Genomic DNA, 23,448 nt, shown 5'->3' on the forward strand with positions numbered 1-23,448 from the left:
ATGAAGATAGACGGAGCACGTGTTTTTATAGTCCACTTAGAGATGAAGAAATAAAATCTTATGGAGTTTAAGTGATATGTCAATGCTTCATGTTCATGCAAACTATTACATCAGTCGTTAACAAGAAACAAAGAAAAACAATTCAATCCCTATTTTTGAGGGGTTTTTAGTTAAGTTGGGGAAGAAGACAGCTCTGAGACAATTACTATCAGATATGCCATTATGGGTCAAAGTAGTTAGAAAAAACATCTTGGTGGAGACGAGTCTTGAGGTTAGTTTGAAGTGTAGGACTATGGGTTGCAGTAGAAGAAAGAAGCAGTAAGAATACTACAGAGACATTGCAGAGGCGAGGTTAACCTCAATAGCTGAACAATATACATTTACATATCTAATGTCAGGACAAAAAATTAATACTATCTCAGTTCTCATGACATTATTCCTCACCAAAGTCTGTTGTATAGCTCTTTTCATTGAGGAAAAAAGGGTTTGGTGAAATGGAATAGAAGATATTCAAATTAAAAAAAAATCAAGGTTAGTTCTATCACTCAGTTGAGTAGATCATGCATTTTCAAAGGATTTACAGAAAGGCCTGTTTTCATTCGACACTTTGCCCTTATATCCAACACACAGAGGTTTAACCATCCACCTCCATCTTGAGTTGCTAAATAAGAAAATAATTTTATATTCAGATGTTTGGGTAAAAAAAAAAATGTCCTCACTATCGTCACTATAGTATGATCAAACTTGGGAATCTAATTAGAGATGAAGTTTTGGGAGATTTGTGAACTAGGTAAGATTTATCATAGTATTTTTTTCCCCATCATGTTTGTTTTCCTTGTAGCCTGAATTGCATCATGCCCAATCCAACTTCATCAGCATTTACTGAGTACCTACTATGTGTGAGGCTCTAATTTGAGCTCTGAGATATAAGAATACACGTCTTGTATCGTTCAAGTCTAACTTAATGTTAACTAAGATAAGGCTTGAGGGGAGGAAAATGCTTCCAAATATCTAGAAGCAGACTTAGAGCAAGTTAATCTTTCTTCTTTATGTTTAGAACAGTTTTGCCTTTATAGTACCATTCCAAAGGGATACTCATATTCTAAGATGGATAGCAACTAACAATTGCTGTGTTGACTACTTCTATCAATAAAATAACTTTCCTGGTATCTCAATGTTTACCTTCTAAAACTGCTCATTTGAGAGCCAGCTCTACAGAAATAAAATAATCTATATTTTCTGTCAGTTTGGAAATAAATCTACTGTAATAAAGTATCAGGCATAGGAAATGGAGCCTTTCTTTTATCCCTATATTTTTTATTTATTTCAAGCAAATTTCCTAGGTTTCCCTTCACATTTATTTTGTGTCACTTCAATCTTATTCTTGAATACAGACATAGACTTGACCAAAAATGCAGTTATTCTATTTCTTTTAAATGATTGCATTTTGACAGAATTCTGAAGTGGTAAAGATTTTTTGCAATACATTAGTTTTTTTCCTCTGCTACCTGATGTCTGATGTAACCAGATTTATTTTTGGGTTTTATTACATGTCTGTTTGATTATATAAAGTAGAAGAAAAAGGATAGAAGACACTTTGTTAAACTAGCTATGGAAACTGTTATAACTGCTTAAGAAGCTTACCAGACAACACTTCTGTTTTGATGATTTTGGTGAAGGGGGGGGGGGATTTTTACCAGTGACCACTGACATTTTATTCAAATACTACTTTTTTATGACAACCTAGCATCATATTCCTTTTTAATGATCAGATTACAATACTAAACACATGTGAAACTTTCCTTCTAACTGTGTCATAAGTCCTGTCCACCAAATAATTTTGCTCCAAATAATTTACAACTTGAGAAACAAACTGTATTATTACACAAGAGCCTGAGAAATTCTATGCATATTCCAATTCCCCAATTGTGGGGAAAAATGTACCAGCATGGTTGAAATTTAACAGATCTTTGTAAAAGATCTGAAAAACTGAAATACAATTGTTTTTCCTGTCCTCTCTCCAACCTGCCTATATCATTTCGTTTCTTGATGGTCTCTCTGCAGGTTCCCTTGGATTCTGGTTAACTATCGCTTACCTTTATTAGACTCCTGTTAACAGGGACCAGTGAATATGTACATTTTACTGTACATACAGTGGCTTTTTCTGTCCTCTGGGCTGGAATCAAGACCATTTTTCTTTGGAAAGTCAGACAATGTAACTAAGTCTTAGTGGAAGAAGCATATATACATGTAAGTCCTTACTGGCATACAATTGGGAAGAAATATGGGGAGAAAGAAAAGAAGAGGAAAGAAGAGGAGCATGAGAGGTGGTGAAATTAGAGAAATAATTTGAGTATAATGAATTAGGGATGATTCGACAAAGCAAGACAAATAAATGTAATATAGGTATCATGTTTCTGCAATCATACAGGATTTACACAGTGAACATAAAAAATGATACAAAAAGGAAATATTCGCATCTCTGAAAATGTTTAGGCAATAGATAATTACTTGATTACTCTCTCTTGAATAAAGAAAGTATCAGCTTCCATTTACTCATAGTTCATTTGAATGAGAAAGTTCCAAAATGGTTTTTCTCCCCTATAAAACTGAATAATGACTTATGTTTACAATAGATATCCTGAAACTAACAACATTTAAAAATACTTCTGAATCATCATCACATTTTAGATAATTAATTCATTTGTTAATAAAATGCACTGATAAATGCTTTTGGTATTAGGGGCATTTTAGCATATTCTAATTCTTTAAGAAATATATTTGTTCTAAGCCACAATCAACATACACTTAAAAGGCAACTTAGAATCTAAGGGAAGTATTAACCCATGTATACTCCATCAAAGACTTGTCCCAGACACTGGAAAGATTAGCAAAGTTACCTTTCCTGCCAGTTCTGATTACGTAACACTTTGGGAATTGCTGCTTGAGATATTCAATGAGTGTGTGATATAAAACAGCCAGCAATTTCAGTTAAGAGCATATTACACTGACAAAATTAATATCTCATTCCTTACTCTATATATTCTGGATAAATTAGTGTGTCTACATGTAATTTTGTAGCATTGATATGGACATTTCTTATTAATTAAAATAAAGGCCCTAAAGGATTCAGAGACTATTTGTTTACTGTTCGAGTTTCACGATATTTGATTTTTTAATTCAAAGTATTTTGTATTAAATTAGAAAACGTTGTATATGTTATGTTGCACCGAAATAAGATGGTTTCACTGTATTGCAACATAATAGAATAAGCAGTTTAAGACCAATTAATTTTCAACCTCTTATTTTTTTCCTCTTTTGATTTTTTTGGTTCAGACAGACCTAATGGTACTTGGAAAAAAATACTTAGCACATTTGTTTATACTCCATGGAAGGCCCGGATTGGGAAGGTAGGACAGTTGATCTGATGTAGAGAAGCAATGATAAATAATTGCTAAAATTATTGGGGAAACAATAAGTAAATACAGTACAGCAATCTCTATTACATAGTTTAACTATAATTCCTATCAATGGAATTTTGAGATGTATTATATAGGGGGAAAAGTCTGGTGGTTAGTAAGAAAGAAAAACCCTCCAAGGGAGGTTGGAAATGACCTATTTGTGGTTTCAAAAAAAGAAAAAAGAGTCCCCTGGAAGGGACAGAAATAAGATGATGAGTCAGAAAAAAATAAGACCAAGTTCTCATTAACAAAACTGTTGATTGAGTGTTCAGTGTATGGCTCTGTCCATCTGAATAGGAAAGAAAGGTTTAGCATCCTGCTGAGTTTCTTCAAGGGTTTCTGAATAGTTCCAGAGAAGGAAATAAAGAACCCAACTGTGCTTACTGCTCCTCCAAGCATTTAGTGAAAGAAAGGCCAACCAGAGGAACTATGGGGCTTGAATAGAAAGAATTTCCCTCTGTCGTGCTCCTGACCTAGGTAAAGGGCATGCACATAATAAAGAAGCCGGAGCTCTGGGGTGAGGAGTGTCCTCATTTAATGTATCAGTTAATGAGTTCATGTTAATTATAATGTAACCATGGCAAGAGCACTTGCAAGATTTGATGGGCGAGAAAAGGCCACCATTGGATTCAAACCAAGTGGGCAGTTGAGAAGCCTTCTTTCAGACCTTTCTTGTTGTCATAAGTGACACTGGAGTTTTCACAGGTTATGGAAAATAAATAGTCTCTCAATTAACTATTACTAATGTAAGCTTCATTTTGGTAGGTGGGCACAACAAGAGTACTATCCTATGTGTATTTTGAACTTGAATTTTATTTTACTATTTTGATGTTGCCTCTATGAAAGTTACACACACGGGCTGCTCCCAGGACTTACATCTCTGCCAATCAGGTCCTCCTGGTTTTCCACAATTCCCCAGGGGGCGATACCTATGGTACAGATCTTCCCTCGAGACTTGGAGGCATGATCCTTCAAGGCGTCTCCAACATGGCGAATAACACCTACGAGGAAAAAGAGAACTATTACTCTTGGCTTCTAAAACAATTGCTTTCCGTTGTTTTAAAATAAATGGTGATAACTGTTTTTCCTAAGACTAAATGTACTGAATATAAAAATTTGACACATTTCTACACAAAGTGCATGTGTGTATGAGAATATAACCTTGTGCCTCTAATGCCAGATACATGTGCCAAACCTGTATATGAACTCCAGCAATGCATTTCTTATCCTAGTTTATATAAAAAAATAAAAAGGCATCTAATGTCCATTAAAAAAAGACACATAATTCTTTAAACTTAGGAAATCTTTTTCTTGTATTATAAGCACAATGATGTGCTGTCATGACTAAGAACCAATTCCGTGACTGTATCCTATAAAAAGCATGACATATGTCACATTAAGTCTACACCACAGTTTGTGTAAGAGTTAGGGTCATTCAAATAGGGTAGTTGTAGGTCAGATTTTTGTCAACTTTGATTTCATCTTTCTATTTATGAGCACATAATATGGAGACCTTCCTTTTAAAGAAAATGTTGGCATATTCTGCAGAAAAATTATGTTAAAATATTTTAAAAAAAACCTTTTTATCTTTATCACTCAAGTTGTTTTCTGTCATCATGGCCTTCCCCATCACCATGGCCTTTCTCACCATAGTTAAAAGTGAGAAAATTCAGTTTACAAGATGGTAGGAAACCTATGTCTTATCTTTTCATAAACCACTTAAAGAAGATGCAATTTCTGATCTTTTAACCTCCCTCTCAAATGATTATTTTTATAGAAGATATGAAATATATTCTCTAAGAAAAGATGTTTCCGCTTATCAAAATTCCTCCCATTCCTCAAGGAAACATTCACACTTATTGCCATCTCCTATATCAAAGCTAAATTGGATTTTATTTCTTTCAAGGTTGAACAGGATTGCAGTTTGTATATATTGAATAGCTCAATGTGTCACCTAACATATTCTGCTATGAATCATAACCACCATGAAGATGTCTCCTCTAATAGCAAAACACATTGAGAGGAAGGTTGGAGGGTCAGTGTCTTACCTTCCTTTGCTTCAGGGGCTAACACTGAGTAAGGGCACAGAAAGTTTGTACCAAACTAACTAAACAAACAAGCAAACACACCACAGTGTAATCATGGGACAGGACATAAATGTGTAAACAACTAGCTTCTGAAATATTTATAAGCTCAAACAGAAAGAACCTCCTTTAAAAAAATCAAGTAATAAAATAGTGTAAATAGGCACTAAATCTATGTTGAGCTAATCCAGGAATGTTGAGGAGAACACCAATTTTACTTCCTAGCTTATCTATGGATCTTCTAAGTGAAAGTAATAATTTTAAAAAATACAAGAAGTAAAGCTGTGAATATTAATGTTAACTTTTCCTATTTATATGCCAAACTCCTTTCAGGGCTAGTCCTGACAAAAAGTTTAACTTCATGTTATGCCCTTCCACCTGCCACACTTCCATCTCATCACATCTTACCTAACCTGAGCATGCCACCTTTAGAATCTCACTTTGGGTGCTGCATTGAACACTAGGCCAGGAGTGAAGCAGAGATGAACTCTTTGGTTTACAGTATTTATGCTGTAAATTCTTCTTTTGTTATTAGGTGCCTTTCATAAAAGAAGAAAAACAATAAACAGTGTTCCAGTACTTAGAAACAGAAGATTGGTAAGAATTTCTTTTGAACCTTTAGAAATTTTGAGTTGGTTTCTATATGAGGTGTCAGTTATGTCAGGAAAATAAAATAGTGAATAATCACAGGCCAATAATGCCTGCTAAGCTGAGAGGGAAAGTTGAAGCCTAAAGCTTGAACAGTTTAACTTCAGAGCAGTTAAACTGCTCTGTAGATGTTTGATTACTACAGAATAAATGGTAAAGAACTGAGTGAGCAGGTCATTCTAAGATCATGTCAGTTTACAGACTAAGTCATAATTTCACATAACAATGACGAGCATGGATAATTTACAGAGTTCACTACTGAAATGGGCCTATGGAGTCGCGTACTGAATGTTCACAAACTCTAGGTATTGAGGAGAATTCTGAGTGCAGGTCTTGGTCAAACATCATCCAGACTGCAAACAAAAGAATAAACAACACTGAGATAACCTTTCATTTAAAACCTGTTGGTCCAGGGATATGTTCCGAATGTCCCACTAACTCTAAGTGCATATATGTGCAGACTTTGACCTTGGAACAAGTTTGAATTAACCCCCTGCAGCATTACCTGTGGCACTTCAGACCCAGGCTTGGGAATTATGTCAAAACAATTTATAGGCATCCATTCCATCGTCTGTTGCACATGAATTCTGCAGGTACACACTGAAGTATAGTAAGTGGGTTTGTAGGAACTGATTTGACAGCCTTTCTATATTGCAATACAGGAACTTATTTGGCAGGTAGAAAAAACTGTTTGGAATTCAGAGTGGGGTGTGTATTCTATTGGTACAGAGTAGATTTAATAAAACATTTGAAATAATAAACCAATAATATTCTAGGGTTTGCTATCACAATGTATGTTCCTGATGGAAAGGACGCTTTCCTAAAATTAAAGTTATTTCCATCAAACTTAAAATCACAAAGAACAAAGGTAGAGCTTCTAATTTAGAGCAAAAGTTATTTCTTAAAGAGTTACTTGATGCTGATTTGGCAACTTGAGGTATTGAAAATATCCTGTGATATTCCATTAGTCACATTTAAAAATTCTAATATAGTCAAGTATTAAATATCCCAACCTATTTCTTATATGTAAGTAATTCTTGGTTGGGAAATAACAGTACAGTTATTATTTAGGTAAAGGAGGGAGAGAGCATTAGTTAGAGGAGAGATAACTAGTAAGTATAGACACATATGGGTAGGAGAAAGTGGGGGGAATACAAATATATTTAATCTGAGGAGAAAATTATCTTAGTCACCATATTTCCATAACCATATGTTGCCTTTCTCTGTCCCACTTCCAATTACCTGTGTTAACCCCTCCAGTGAATATCCATGCCCCGGTTGTCATGGCTGCTTTGATGAGACCTTTCCCAAAGACTTGCTTGAGTTTTGGTTGAAGTTCAAAGTTTTGCAGGCCCCCATGGACAGAGATAAGAAGTTTGGGAAGCTCCAACTGCCATTCCTTGGTCATCAGGTGTAGGAGGAGATCAGGTTTTGTATCGAAAGATACTCGCACATACTGGAAGAAGAACAGCCATCAGTTAGGGAGACAGGGCAGGGCTCGCTTGTGCTACTTATCTTTAGTGATGGCCATGATCTATGTAATTACTTGAAAAAAATGTCTCATATGAACTCAGAGTTTTGAAGAAGGAGCAAATCATCTGCTTGACCAAAAGAACCTTCATTAGACAAGGGGACTCACCATTTTAAAAGATTTTCTTGAAATTGTGAATTACTACAAACTTTCGAATTATTTTATTTTTCCAAAATGTAGCATAAGCACAACTTTTCCCAGAATGAGTTCTTTGCTCCAAGGAAATTGCATTTATAGTTTACTAGCTTTAACATTTGTGCAACAGTTCAAATGTTTCTACACATTTTCAATATAATTCATCCCTTTATAGCAACTGGACCTGATTATAACTGTTTTTATGATCCTATTTTTTTGAGGTTTTGAAAAATTCTACAGTTCTACATTATATAATGAGAATTTTAAAATGAGGTGTTGGCTGATTCTATTTATTTAAATCTATAATAACTGCATACCAAATGTTTTCTTTATCTTTTAAAGAAGTGACAAAAAGCATGTTGATTCGTCTTCCAGTATAGCTGAAAAAAATTAAAGTGTATCGCAGATATCAAGGTGTTACCAGATGCAACTAAAAATAAAGTTGTAAGTATATATAAGTGAAATGCCATAAATACATATAATGATAACCATATACATAGATACTCATTTAGGTCTCAGTTTAACTGCGTAAAGACTTCCATCTCTAGCTGGAAACTGAAATATTGAGCAAATATATTTGAAAGCCTTTTGTCATGTATTGCTGAGCTGGCATGAAATGAGGGAATATTTAGATTCCTAAACAAAATTAAAGTCAATCCTTAGGAGATAAGGAAATACCAAAGCAAGCTTTGGCTCTGGGAGTTTCTCCTAAACCCTGGAAGTCCTTGAATATATGCTTTGGTGGCTTTACGCAGTATGGGTGAGTCTAATGGGGGACTCCACATAAAGCTAGTATACTTCAAAGGGTTCTATTCTCAAGTGGAAGGAAGATAAAAATAAATAAGTCTGCTGACTCCCAAGAAGAGAGAGAGGAAACCAGCCTGCTCAATGTTGGTTCTCAGTGGATAAGAAACAAAAAATCCCACTATGATTTTTTATAATCAAAAACAGATCCTCACACAGGTCTTGGTCCATATTCACACAATTAGCATGGTTTGAGAAACATCAAACAGTATTTAATGTAAAATGGTTTTGGTAGGATAATGGCTCCAGATAATTCTCAGAGGCAAATGAAAATCCTCTGTGGAGGAATGTGTCATCAATCCAAGTCTAATTACTTTCCATGGTAAAATAAGTATTTCATAGTAAAAACATAAAATCATAAATTACACAAGAAAATAAAGCACCACGAATGAGAAGAAAAAGAAGCAACAGACAGTAGAACAAAATCGTCAAAGACATTGAAATGATTGGACACAGAATATAAAATAGCTATATGTAATGTTAAAAAGAAAAGGAGAACATGTGAGTAAAGAACAAGAGATAATAAGGAATGACCACATGTAATTGAAAAATAATCAAAAACAGAACTTCTAGAAATTATAATGTAGTATTTTAAATGAAAAATACAATGGATAAGTATAACTACAGATCAGACATGCTAATGATAAATCCAGAGAAATAAATCAGAAGCAGTATAGACAGACAAAGGAATTGAAAACACAGAAGAAAATTTGAGAACCTTGCAAAAGATAATCTGAATTCTACATAGAAATAATAAAAGAGATAATGAAGAAGTAATACTTAAAGAGATACTGGCTGGGAATGTCTTGGAATTTTTGAAAGATACCAATTCTCAGATCTAGGAAGCTCAATAAATTCAAGCAGGATAAATAAAAAGACACCCCACCCACAGGCACTTCATAGAGAACACCAAAAGGGGATGGGGTGGTGGTGGGGAGAGGGGAACTTTCAGCAGCAGCTAGAAAAAGACAGATAACCTACAAAGAAACAGTCAGCAGACAGAAGCCCTATTTCTGAACAGTAACACAATGGATGCCAGAAGCTAGCATCTCCAATGTGCCAAGAGAAATTATCTGTCAGTGTAGAGTTCTATATTTAACTAAAATACCTTTCCAAAAATGATAGCTAATTATAGATATTTTCAGACTACCAAATCTGAGCATTTGCTTCTAACAGACTTCACTGAAAGAAGCTTAAAAATATAATATATATAAAAGGGAGGCAGAATTACATGATCCCAAATGGGTGATCTGGAATACAAGAAAGAATGGTAAACAAAGATATTAGCAAATTTTTGGTGAATCTAAAAAAGCATTGGTTGTAAAATACAAAATGATAATATGTCTAATTTATGGTAGAAAAGGATAAAACTAAAGCACTAGATAATATAGTATATAGATTGGGTGGTAGTAATCAGAGTTAAAACATTTAAAGTCTGTATGTTGTGTGGGAGAGAAGAGAAACCTTGGAATTTGTTAAATATTAATGTTGAAGTAACATAACCACAAAAAGAATCGATATACATGTACTCGTACAAACATATGCTTTTGGATGTATAAATAAATAAGATTATCCAGGAGATAATTTATTGCAAAGTTTTGGATCTGGGAGATCCATTGTTGGGAAAAACTTCAAAAATTATATGTTAATTCTTGTTAAAGTACATTTTAACTATATTTAGCTGAAATGTGAGGCAAAACCACACAAAATATGCAATTTGCTTGATAAAGTACATCATCAAGAAATAACGAAGAGCTAAAGTTTACTATACACATACACAGAAATCCAAGAAGTGTTGGAACCTAATAATCTGGTTCCGTATTGATTTGACCTACCTAGCAAAAATTCATTCCACAATAAAATTGGCAATTTTAGCTAAGTACATTATATCAATAGAATTTAACTGAAGTTTACAATATGAAAAATGACATATTTTATGCACAAACTCTCATGCAGAGGGCAAGAATGTTCAGATATGTATCAACAGAAATTTTCAACCACAATACAAGGAGGCTTGGGGCTAGAGAGAGGGTATTACAGTAGAGGAAGCAATCACAAGTGTTTATTAACTAAAAGATTCTTCATTATGTCTTTATTGTTACATTTATTACCTCAATGAGTGACTATTTATAAGAAAAAAAATCTAGATAATGAATGCCATAAGTTGAAAGAATAAAATGTTTTCTGTGTCAGTACACTGAATCTATGCTACTTGAGTAATTAAAATTTGGTGGCTCTGCTGGATTAAATCTGCATTATTTTGTGCAATTCCAGAAAGGGATATTTAGTGAAAGAAAATAAAACTGGGACTCTCAGGGCCTAATCCCTTTTGACCAGGACTAATTCTCATACAAAAGACTACATGATTAACTACTAGGCCACCCCAGTTTATTCACAACTAGGCCACCCCAGTTTATTCACAAGTTAACAAATTACACAGATACTGGGTAGTCTTGGTCCTTTGATGTTAGCTATTATTTGTGATTTTCTGTGCCCTCCCTTTGGAGAATGAAGCAAAGGGCAAAAAAGGAAGTATTTAAATAAATCAATTTATTACTTTTTGTTTTGTTATTGTTTAGCAACTCAAGGAAATGGTTTTGATAAAAAAAAAAAAAAAAAAAAGGAATCTGAGCTGTCCCAGATTGAATAAGAGTGGCTGAAGAGACCTGACTGTTGGTGTGTTAATGTTTGCTGACCGGCTAATAAAAGATTTCTCACATTCCTGTTTTGCCTGTTGGAACGTTGGATTAATTTCCAAGTGGCTATTTCTGCAGATATTCCAGGCACCATCTAACTCCTCTGCTTGTTTACATGGGGGTTTAGGGGAAGGCTGCCCACAGCCATGCCACAGGAGTGGGCGTTTATGACGACTGTGCTGTCTCAGCGCTGGTCCCACTTCACCTTCTCCACTTTGCTGTAGCTCATGTAAATTCTTTCAGACTACCTCTTCCCTCCCCCCTTCCTACCTAATGTATGAAAATGCTTGCAAAACTCTCGAACCATGGACATACTATTTTTTTCTACCTAGCCATGCTGCTGGTAGTTTAGATTCCATGCCCAAGACTGGTCTTTTGGCTGGCAATTTAGGCTTAATTAAACTTTATTTAAAAAAAGACTTCAGTCCTGGAAGTTAAATATTTTTAGTTTAACATGGAGGTAAGAGAATAATTAAAACTCAGTGATAAAATGATACTTTATGAATGTCCGAAAGTTTCAAATTTTAAATTATATGATGTGTGATCTAACAATATGGTGAGTGTTTAAATTAAAAAAAAAATTGTTACAGTAAAAGACACATTGCCATTAACCCCCTAAAAAATATTCCCCCTCTTTGAGCACATTTATCCCATCATTCTTGCCACTTTCTGAAGCAGTTCTGGAAGTGCTCTTTTGTGAGTGTCTTTAGTTGCGCTGTCATGGCTGCGTCATGTCCTGAATCATTTTGACTTTGGGGAAGAGCCAGAAGTTGCACAGTGCTGAATTCCATGAATAAGGTGGATGAGGACACACTGTAATGTTTTTATCTGACAGAAATTGCCGTATACCAGAAGAGATGTATGACACAGAGCATTGTCATGATGGAGGATGATTTCCAGCACACTTTAAAACACACCTTTTCTCAACCATAACTCACCCCCAACTGACTGCACCGAACTAGTTGAAACTTGTCACACACTGTTACTAAGGTTTGATGCGCCTCTTCCTGTATTGAAGATCCCTGCCTTTCCGATGGACCACACTCAGCAGCAGCATTCACCATATTTTGTGATCACAACAGAAAGGCTCCTTGTCACACATCACTTCTGGTACAGCAATTTCTGTCAAATAAAAACATTAAGGTGTGTCCTCATCTACTTTATTCACCAGATCTGTCACTGTGAGACTTCTGGCTCTTCCCCAAAGTCAAAATTACCATGAAAGGTAAACGTTTTGAACTGATCCAGGATATGGCGGTAGCCACTACAGCACAACTAAAGACATCCATGGAAGAGGACTTCCAGAACTGCTTCAGAAAGGGGCAAGAATGATAGCATAACTGTGCTTGAAGCGAGGAGGAATATTTTGAGGGGGATTCATGGCAATGTGACTCTTACTGTAATATATTTTTTAAAAATTTAAACATTCACCGTATTGTTTGATCACACCTCGTATTCTTACACCCGTAAAAATCAGTTTATTCAGTAAGCTCTCCAGATGCTTGTAATATAACAGCTAAATCATATGCCGAATCAGCACCTTCAAGGTCATAAATGATTGTGCCCAGAGCAATTAATCAATTCCTGCTAAATGGTCAATGTGTTTTGAAATTAGGAGCTATTTTGGGAGTCAAGATAAGCAATTTTAACTGTCCACTTATGAGCTCATTAATTGCTAAGGGATCGCCTTACAAACAACCAAGAATTCCTCTAATGTGTATATTAGATTTTGTCACCTGGACAGCACTCTGATCTGGTGACATGTGCTTCCATTTATAGATTCCCCCAATTATGTGCAGCATCACATTGTAGCAGCAGATACTGGCCCTGTAAGTTGTTGGGCCAATTTGAGCACCCTTTCTTGTGAGCAGGGGTGATCCTGACCGCCTCACTGTAAAGACTGAATTGTGCAAAATGCCTGGCATGGCAGAAAAACGGATACATGTAAATTGGATGATGGTTATAAGCACTCACCTTACAAATGACTTCTGCATACAAAAGGATCCAAATAATTTGCCTTTAGCTCTTTAACTAGTACGCCCTTCAAAGTTGCGCTTTGTGTCTCGACTCTTGAGTTACCTTGGGGGTGCAGGTATTTATAAAAGAAGTATCTGTCAAACGGCAGAATGCAACTGGTGCTCTGGGCCGGCTAACCCATCCTCCACCCACCCACATGCGCTTACAGTTCCCCAATTTTTAATTCTAGAAGTAATCTGAGCTCCAATAGGTTACCCATGCCTACTCTCATGTCCCCTTTTCCCTTTTCATCATTAGTGCCCCTGACTGACAGGAAGCCTGGTAATAAGCTAATGACATTCACAACAGCATCTCCAGAATACTCTGCATAAAATAGAGGTTCGCTCCAGTTGAAATTGTCCTATTTGATCTATTCTGAGATGCCTTGGAGGCCAATATAGCTGAATTTTCACAAGAACACACATTTTGAGTTCCAAACCACAAACTTAGAAATGAAAAATTTAAAGTGAGACTATAATAGAAAACTACTAGAGGTTTTCTCTTGTTCAAATGGCCGAGGGCTTCGGTAACTAAAACTCTTGAGTGTTTTGTTCTGCCTGGTGCTAAAGGTCTTTTTGTTTAGCAGGTGACTTCATTGCAGTTGTTTTCTAAAGCCACTCTTCCTGCTTCATCATAAGAAATGTTACTATTCTCTTATCAAGGGTGACTTCAACCTTACTATGGCCTCACTCTGCACTAAACTTGGAGAGCTCTGAGGTGTCACAAACCAGGCAGTATCCTTTTCCCTTTATGACACACAAGGTGGTTAAAGGCTGGAGAGTGGGGAATCAGCCAGTATTACTTCCAACAGTCTGGGCTGTTTAATATAATGATAATCATCATCATCATCATCATCATCATCATCCTTTGGCATATTGAACTTGAGCTTCTGTGGAGCAATTTGGCTCCACAGAATAATTAATTGGTCACCTTTTTAGCCCTCAATTTTTACCTGCATTACTTTGCCCAGTTTTTTAAATAAAAATGTAAAAGAATTGCAGGACAATAAATCTGGTAACCCTCTTGGAAATGGTAAATGACACATTCTCCAAACACTGCAAAGCCAGCTTGAATTCTTGGAAATAATCAGTTGGTATTTGTAAGTAGTACTTGTCCTGGGTAAGAACTACTAATGCTAAATCTATTTTAATAGTATTTTTAATGCCTTTCTTCTGAGCCTGCAGGGGGAAATTTGCCCCCATGTTCCTTTCTTTTGAGAAAAGAGAGAAGTATCACTTCATTTTCGACCTCTTTGTAGTCACAGTTTAAAGGAGCACTTTTAATTAAAACTGTGGTAAAGGAGAGTATTTTTCACCTGACTGCTAAGACAATTTTGCTGACACCAGATTTTCAAGTCTACAGAGCCTTTTGTTTTGCAGTGAAAGTTTTATACTTAACGGTGGTTTAATACATGTAAAAGTTCCCTAGAAAGAAAATACCTGGAATGCAAATGTGAGATGGCACTGTTATTAGATTCCTAGTCTGATGACCCACAAAACTTTAGAAGTGAAAAATGACATTTCAATTTATTCCATATTGTTTTTGTGATTCCTCAATGTTAGATACCAGGTACTTCCAGGTGACAGATACTGATAAGCCAAAGCTAAAGGTTTAGAAATGATTATGAAATTCCACTGAGAATATGAACAGGTCACAGGAGGATACGCTATGAATTTTCTTCCAGAATTATTTAGGATAAAATTTTCTAGAAGGAAGGAGATAGGAATTTTCTAGAGGGACACGGGTTTTTTTGAGGAGGGTCGGTTATTTCTTCTTTATAGGTCTATGATTGGGATTGGAAGTTTCAATATGAATTCTCGTTTTATTTGCAGTTTCAGAAAGGCCTTCCAAAGCCGCTGCCAGTTCACTAGCCTAGAGATTACAAGATAACAACTGGAAATTAATGGAGCAATTACCAAACCCCTTAGTACTTTACCATGCTTATTCAAAGCTGCTTAGTTAGCCACAGTCTAGGGATTCACTATTTTATTTGTGAAGTGGGATTCCACTCATTTCCTATTCGGTGTGTGTTAGTCAATGGTGATTTCAGATCAAACCTGCATAAGGCAAAGTAAGACAAGTTTTAAAAAATTCAATCCCAAAGCATTTTAAGAGGGTAAGGTCATAGATGCCAGGCTGCTGACCACTTCCCTTCCCCTCCAACCTAGAATTTCTCCCTCAGTCTTCCTTCCTATCATCGTCCACTCACATTGCTCAGCTAATAAGGCTTTTATCCTGGTAGACTCAATAGTTAGAGCTTTAAGTATGAAAATGAGGCTTAAAAATAATTATCTAAATCATGTGAAAACTGTAACAAGGAGCTCAACCTGATCTAATAAGCAGAGTAAATAGCAAGAGAAAATCTGGAGAGAATTATATGGGTGACTTGAGAAGTTTAAATACAAGCCTTTAATTAGGTTATACTTACCTGTCCACATATCAGCTCAGCATTATTAGAAGAGATGATTAGTAAGCAAATAAGATTCTAATCAAGTTCAACATTGCTTTCTTTTCTAAATAATCTATAGCCGTAGCCTCAGCTAAAGAAGAGTCTTTGCGAAGGGACCCAATGTCTGATGTGAGGCTATCTTGCTGTTGTGCTGGAAGGCAGTTTAAAAAGTTTCCTGGAACCAACCCTAAGTAAAACAATGTTGAAACCAGAGCTTTAGTATCTCAGTATCTTTTTATTGGATCCCCCCGTTCTGACTTTTATGAAGCATCAGAATGAACTGTCAGGTCCTCCAAAAGCCCAGGAATGCCTTTTTGGGGCATGCAATTTGGTAGGATGTGGCTTGGTGTTGAGAAGAAAAAGAAGTAAAAATCCTTTATTCAGTGTCAGCTTTTAATGTCTACTATCCTGTGTCACAAACTTCTCTCTCTGTAATATGTGAGAGAAGCTGGTTTCATTGTTATTTTACTAGGGCCTGTCAAGACTGGGAACTGGGAACAGAAGACCACAAAGTTCTGGGAAGGGTTGAGAAAGTGGTTCTATTAACCTAAGATGTAATTTTACAAAGAACTTGTCCTGCACCTAGCTTTTGCACTTAATTAACCTTGTCAAAGAATAGTGATTTTATAACGCTACTGCAAAGTTTTCAGCGTCCTTATAAAAAGCCAGAAATATAATAGCAATCAACTTCCTTTCAAAACAGAAGAAACAGAACTGATGGGGAGTCCTGAGGAGCCTGGATTCGAGACCCATCTCTGTTGTTAAATAATTGGGTGACTCTGGAAAAATAATTTAACTTGACTGAGCTCCAATTGCCTTATCTATAAAACAGGTAGAGGGCGTTGGGATTATTTTAGTATTGTTTATGCCTGGCTAAACAGTAGAAGAACCCAACTAACTTTAAAAAAAAAAAAAAAAAAACTTTGGCTGCCAGGTTTTATCTCAGACCAATGAAGGGAACTCTGAGAGAGATGTGTGGACATGAGCCTCCAAGGTGAGAACCAATGCATCTGATTCCCCCAGTGTCTTTAGAGACCAGAGTCTGTGACATCATGCTGTACTGTCTATGTGGTACCATAGATACATAATGTTCCTGAGCAGGTATGGTGCTCACATTTTAATAATTTTAATAGTAATTATAATTACTATCAATAATTATTTTATTCATAGAATTACTATTACAATGATTTTAATAACGATTCTCCTTTCTCCAACTGTCTCTTCTACCAAATTCCAACAGATTCTGCCTCACATTGTATCCAGACCATGCAGACATTTTGAAGATCCAAATGCTTCCTCTTAGGCTGTCTTGAAGGGAAAAGTTAATGTTGTACCTTATTTAAAAAAAAAAAAACAAAAAAACAACTAATGAAGGTCAAAGTTAATCTGCCCTCTGGAGTTTTTTGACCACTTTGTTAAAAATCACTTTAACTTTCAAATATTCTTGTCCAGAGGAGGGTTCCAAAGACATTAAGTTAGCTGATCTGTTTCACGTAAATCTTGGCAAATAACTAACCATGCCTCTCCCCTTAAAGACTGGCACTCTTTAACTGACAGTAGTTGATGATTTTTCCTTTGTCCAAACGGCATGCTGGTTTCTTGGAGAGGACAAAAGGTAAAGAAGACAGAGATTGGTGCACAATAACTAACTTGCCTGATAAAACAAGACATATGACTCGTGGACAACTCCAGCCCTTTGTCTAGAGAGGAGAATCAGAATAATTTGAGGGCAAGTATTTAAAGTGGACAAAATGCTCATTGTGTCTGGTGAATACCATGAACTCCCACTTGTTAAATATGAAAACTGGTCCTCATTTGGATGATTACACCCAGAAAAAAAAATTTCCCCTCGGGGTGACTGCTCTGAGACCATCTAGGGCGGGCAAGACCCAGTGCAGTCACCCTGCTCAGAAGGGCTTGCTAAGGGTTTAATGCTCTGCACTTTCTGTCTTGAAATTCTTAACAATTTTATCCTTGAATTTGTGTTTTGTAGGTGAAATCTGATGAGACAATGAAGCATGCGCAGAGGGCTTGGAAGGTCAGCTCATACACGGTCCATGGTCACACGTGCCACCTCCTGATGCCCCGCTAGGATGGGATCTCAGCTACCTGCTCCTGTCTCTGACATTCCTGCCAGACTAGCTTCCCTTCCCCAACCCTGTATGGGGCAGTGACAGGGATACGCTCCACCGTCATCCTACATCCCTGGCTGGGACCTGGGAGCAGACAAGAAGATAGTCAGCATCAGGTATGTGCCCTGTAGCATTTCAGGGCAAGGAACTCACTGTCCCTGCCTTGGGCTGGCAGTGCCACGGTATATTTCACAGGTGACTTGGTGGCAAGTCTCACCCACACCAGACAGCCAGCATGTTCCAGTGTGGACATAATAATCCCTTAGGGGTTGCCCATCCACTGTGGTTGGGGGCTGTCAGCTGTGGGAAGGGGGGATTGATTTCCTTGACCCTGTGAGGGCCTACATTTTCATTTTACACTGGGCTCCGCAAGTCATATAGTTGACTTCGCCTAACCTGATTGCCAAAGACAGCTCTGTATTTGATAGAGTTATATGGGGCCTGGGGAGGGTTGTTAAAGTTCAATGTCCTCATGGGTCCACTCTTTTGGAACAGAGTAAAAGCTCTCTCTGTCTCTTTATGTTTTTGCTCTACAGTTAAATTTCATAATATGCATGCGTCATATATTAGCTGTGTGATGCAGGGGAAATGACTTAGCATTTCTGGGCCTTAGTCATAAGGTCATATAGGAATAATACTACTGTCATAAACATGACATGAGGTAACGTATGTAAGTACTTGGCACAGACCTGAGCACATAGATGTTCACTATATTTTAGTTGCTATTATTATTCTAATGGTCATTATTATTTGCTACAGACCCTGAAAGTTGTGACAAAATTACTTTGGTTAATACTTTGAAGTATACACATTCTAACAAACTAGTTTGGAGTTCCAAGCTCCAGGGTTCTTAGGATTTCTCAAATTCACTAGAAAATTTTAGAAGGGGGAAAAAAAAATCTCAGGTAGAAAAATTATATAATGAAAAGGACCTTGGCTTTGTCCATCTGAAAAGGCACAAGTGCACACCCACCACAGGTGTCTAATTGTTGAGGCCCACCGTGAATAAAGTAGGGAGGTAACAGCATCTCACTTTGTGTTTTGCTAGAATGAGTAGATGCAGGAGACTGACTCAATGGGGAAGTCAAAGTGTGTAACAGGGTGATTACAAGCTACCTGTCTCTAGTCAGTGACGAGGTGGTCCCCATAACCTCCCGTAAGTGACTGTTGCTAATGCCAGCTTATGCAGCCTGGTCCTCCTGCGGAAATATTTTAACGTATCTTTGGGTTCTGAGGAAGTTAAAGAAACTCTTCACTGCACGATCACTATGACTGGCATAAATATATTGAGCCGTAGCTTTATACCAGGTGATTTTATCTCCTCTCCGGGCCTCATAAACCTGCATCAGGCAATCATGCCCATTTCACAGATCAGACATTTTGAGACTCAGCTAAGTTGACTGGTTTAACTGAGACTTTCTAGCTGGTCAGCAAGAGAGTGAGGTTTAGACACAGTTGTATCTGACTTCAAGATGACACATCTGCTTTAATTGATCGCAAAGCTTCTCCTGTAACTGTAGTAAGTGAACTCTTAGTGGAAGTAATCATATAGGGAACTTACTTACTTTTAACATCAGGCACTGTTCTAAACACTTAATATATACTGACTCATTTAGTCTTTGCTATGACCCTATAGAGTAGGAATTACTATTCCTATTTTGCAGATGAGGAAACTGAGACACTGGGAAGTTAAGTAAACTAGACAAAGTCACACAGCCCTAAGTGACAGGCCAGGCTATAAACCCAACAATGTGGCTTCAGATTCTGTGCTCAACCACGAGGTGAGGGAATCAGAACTCTTGGAATTATTTTAAAGGGTTAACTGAAAGAGTGTAATTTGACTTTCTAAACTAATATACAAAGAGCTGTATCTAAATGTGTGCCCTTCAACGTATTAGTCAAAATATTTAAAAAATGTTTTCAGAGCCTGAAAAAAATAATGATGATCGCAGTAAAAATAGCAGTTAAAATTAATTTTACATTTATTATGTGCCTGGCACTATGCCAAGTGATTTACATATGTTGTCTCATTAATCACTTATGATGGTATTATTATTATTATTAATTAATTATTATTATTATTCCTAGATAACAGAATAAATTACTGAGGTCCACAGAATTTAATTCACTTTTCCTGTGTTACACAGTAAGTATATAATGGTTCTGGGAAAACCTGAAGAGTGTCTGCATACAAAATCCATACTCTTCATTACCAAACTAGTACTCTGTTCTTTGAGAACTTTCAGTGGTGGAAAACTTTATCTCTGTCAATAGACTTGATTTTTAAAAACTAGCAGAAGTCATATGTGACTGAGTCCTAAGTTTTTTAAATTTCAGGTACTTGAGATAAATTTTTGGTCAAAAACATTATCTGATGAAAATATAGATGGCTTTTCTCCTGTGAGCTATAAATTGTCTGAAATCAGTCCCCAAAACATGTCCCGGTCACTGGCATCATCATGGTAATTAGAATCTCCCCCGGTGATCACTGTGGAGGGACCCTCTTACTTACGAGCAAAGATATGCTCCATATTTGACAGACACTACATGTTAACAAGGGAAGCAATGACCAGCAGCTGACCACGTGCCTCTGGGCTTGTGGCACGAGGCTGACAGGTACCATTCAAGCACCCTATGACGTCCCTGGGAGTACTGATGTATGATTATTGCCCACTAAGTCACTTCCTCATTGGCAGTACATTTCTTATAGGGAGAACATGCATGACTTTTCATTAATGCATGATTCCAGAGGATCCACATTTTATACGGCTCAACCCCATACTGTGAATGAGGACTGCACTGAGTTGGGGACCCTTCTTGATCTTATGTGGGCAAATAGATCCCTTACCTTATCAACTCTTCATTTCTCTTAGTGCTGTACACCCAAGACTAACCCTTTCTTTGTTTTCCCAGGCCTTGCTAGAGGTCACATACAGTATCCCCTTCTTTCCAATATATTGCTCAGTATTGGTTTTAATTTAATATGTAGTTCAGAATTAATTTTCTTAGGGAAGAACTGTGAAAATAGCTCAGTCAGCCATTCTTGGGGAAGAAACTACTGCAGTGGTACAGGGTGGGGAGGGGTCGGAGACAGACGAAGAAAGGAAGAGGAGAGGAAAAAGAAGAGATGGCTTTCTTGAACATTTTTAGACTGTAACTGGTGTGAGGTGACTTCCATTGCATTTTGCAGATGCTTCTCTAAGAAAATTTTCTCCCCAAACTTGGAAAATTCTGTGGCATGCCTGAGAACTGCCACCTCCAACCGCTCCACCCTCATCTAACTCTCTTTTAATAGTTAGAAGCAAGCTTGTTGGAATATAGTATTTCTAGAATTTTAAAAAACACATGGTATACTTTTCTCCTGGCAAAATCTGTCAGCTAAGTAGGAGAGGTCCAGGAGGAAAGCAGAAATTTTGAAGTGACAATTCTTAGAAGTAAAATTGGTATATTTCCTAAAGCCTCCTTTCCAAAAAAAGAATGCTTTTCATGTGAAGCTATTATGTTGAGTACATTATTGAACACAGCTGCTTAGAGAAAAAGCACACAATTTGGATGGTAAGATCTCTGTTAGAACACGAAAGAAATTAGTCTGGGATGATCATTTCTACTTTGAATTGAGAAAAATGCTAATTACTGATAGACTAAAACAGAGACCTAAAGGTAAGATATTTTTACCAAAGGAGTTAGAAAAACATGTCTTAACGGAGGAGACCCAGAAAGTAACATAATAAAAAGTAGGTAACTATAGAAATCTACTGATATTATTAATAACAACAACAGTCATGTGTCTGACCTCACACTGATTTTTTTTAAATCCTAGAAGGAAGGTTTTCTTTCCCCCGTTTTATAGAGAAAGTGGAGATGCACAGCAGCAAGGTAATTAAAGCAGGTCACCCATCTAGGAACTGGCAGAGTTGGGATTGGGCCCAAAGAGTAAATCTCTAGCTCTTCATCATTCCATTGCAGGACTTGAGATAGAATTTAAGAAATGACTGAATTGTTTTCTGATTACCATGGCTTTGTTGGAATGGCCACCTCCTTGGAACTCAATGGTCCCAAATGCATCCGTTGGACTGAGTTGAGTGTGCTTGCTGATGGACCACTTCTCAGACTGGATGTCATTTCGTGAGAGGCGACTTTCATTTTTCTCATTCTGAAGAATGGATATACTGGGAGTGAGGCCAACATGCTGGCCTATTAGACGCCCACAGCAACACCTATAACATAAGAGATCACAGTGAGCCGGTTGTATTAGCCACTATTGGAATACACCCTTAAGGCTGCAGAAATCTACAAACCATAGTAAGCCAGTTAGTCAATTTTCAGGTGGAATCCCATAATATGGCTCTAGCAGGCAAATGGTGAATTTAGGATTTACTCGATACATATTTCTTTTCTGGGGATTTCTTTCCCCTCATCATTTTCCTTTAGCTGTATAAGCTGTAACATGCCTCCTATCCTTCTCCACCCACCCCTTTCACACCTGCCATATTGTTCAGGATTGGAATCTCCAAACAAAAGCTCTGTAGATTTTTTTTTTTTTTTTTTTTTTTTTACTTCCTGCTCCTCTTGTCTATTAAATCTTGCAGGAAGGACACTGAACAGCTTCAAGGGAAGAATTTTAACATGCACATTTAAATGAGGACTCTCACTCATATGTGAGTCACAACCTAACTTGTCTTTTCCAAATTGACATTGACTGTCAAATATCCAATTCTGAGGAGGAAAAGAATTCTGCAGCTTAAGTGTTCTTGAAGAAACAATGAAAAACTTATTCACAAGATATTAAAACACAAAAGTTGCTTCTTACACCATCAAAATGTCCTTCATACTTTACTACCACCACTGTTATGATTATTAGTAATAATGCTGCTACATAGTTATAATTTATTAAATACTAACAATGTGACATTCATTTTTACAGGTAAAATATTGCAGTTTTAAAGGTTAGGTAATTTGCTCCAGGTTTCACAGTCAGTCTATTTGACTCTATAGTCTATATTTTAAACTGCTTTATTACAATGCCTTTTCCAAAAGGCATTTCCAGACATTCATATGTTACTTTATCCCAAATACTTCCCACCTTCTTACTGTTGATCTTCAGGAAGGTAAGTAGGATATTAAAAATGTGCTTGGATAGGAATCTGAAGGTCTGCAGACTAATTAGTAATCTGTTAGGAGTCACTTATTTAAAAATCCCTTTTTTCACTATAGCAAAGCATGTCAGTACAAACTAAGCATTTTGATAAAATGCTTACAAGGGAAAACTGGTAACCATACTAAAATATATATTATAACCCATTCTTAGATACAGTGATTAATTGCTTCCCCGATGATATATCTGTTATTCTGTATAGGCTCTTAGAGAATTAACTGTAGGGATGGCATATTATGTGATATACACATATGATTGCTTCAGAGATGTCCAGCAATGATATAAATTGATCTTTAATGTCACATTGGTTTACATGCAGTGGACAGTGATTACCATT

General features: G+C 36.7%; 1 protein-coding gene across 12 annotated transcripts in view; it reads right to left on the reverse strand.

Annotated features, from left to right (window-relative positions):
• The window catches only part of TRPM3 (transient receptor potential cation channel subfamily M member 3), an 821,435-nt gene that overhangs the window by 229,063 nt on the left and 568,924 nt on the right, over nt 1-23,448 (reverse strand). For all 12 annotated transcript variants that reach the window (XR_013994426.1, XM_081066266.1, XM_081066264.1 and 9 more), the window contains exons 3-5: nt 21,969-22,173; nt 7,436-7,649; nt 4,338-4,462 (exon numbers count right to left, since the gene is read on the reverse strand). Coding sequence is in view for 11 of the 12 variants with exons in the window: in XM_081066266.1 (XP_080922392.1) it covers nt 4,338-4,462; nt 7,436-7,649; nt 21,969-22,173 (544 nt within the window). In the remaining variant the exon portion in view is untranslated. The remainder of the gene's footprint in view (nt 1-4,337; nt 4,463-7,435; nt 7,650-21,968; nt 22,174-23,448) is intronic.

This window comes from Rhinolophus hipposideros (genome assembly GCF_964194185.1).
Source record: "Rhinolophus hipposideros genome assembly, chromosome: 11".
NCBI classification, from domain to species: Eukaryota; Metazoa; Chordata; class Mammalia; order Chiroptera; family Rhinolophidae; genus Rhinolophus; species Rhinolophus hipposideros.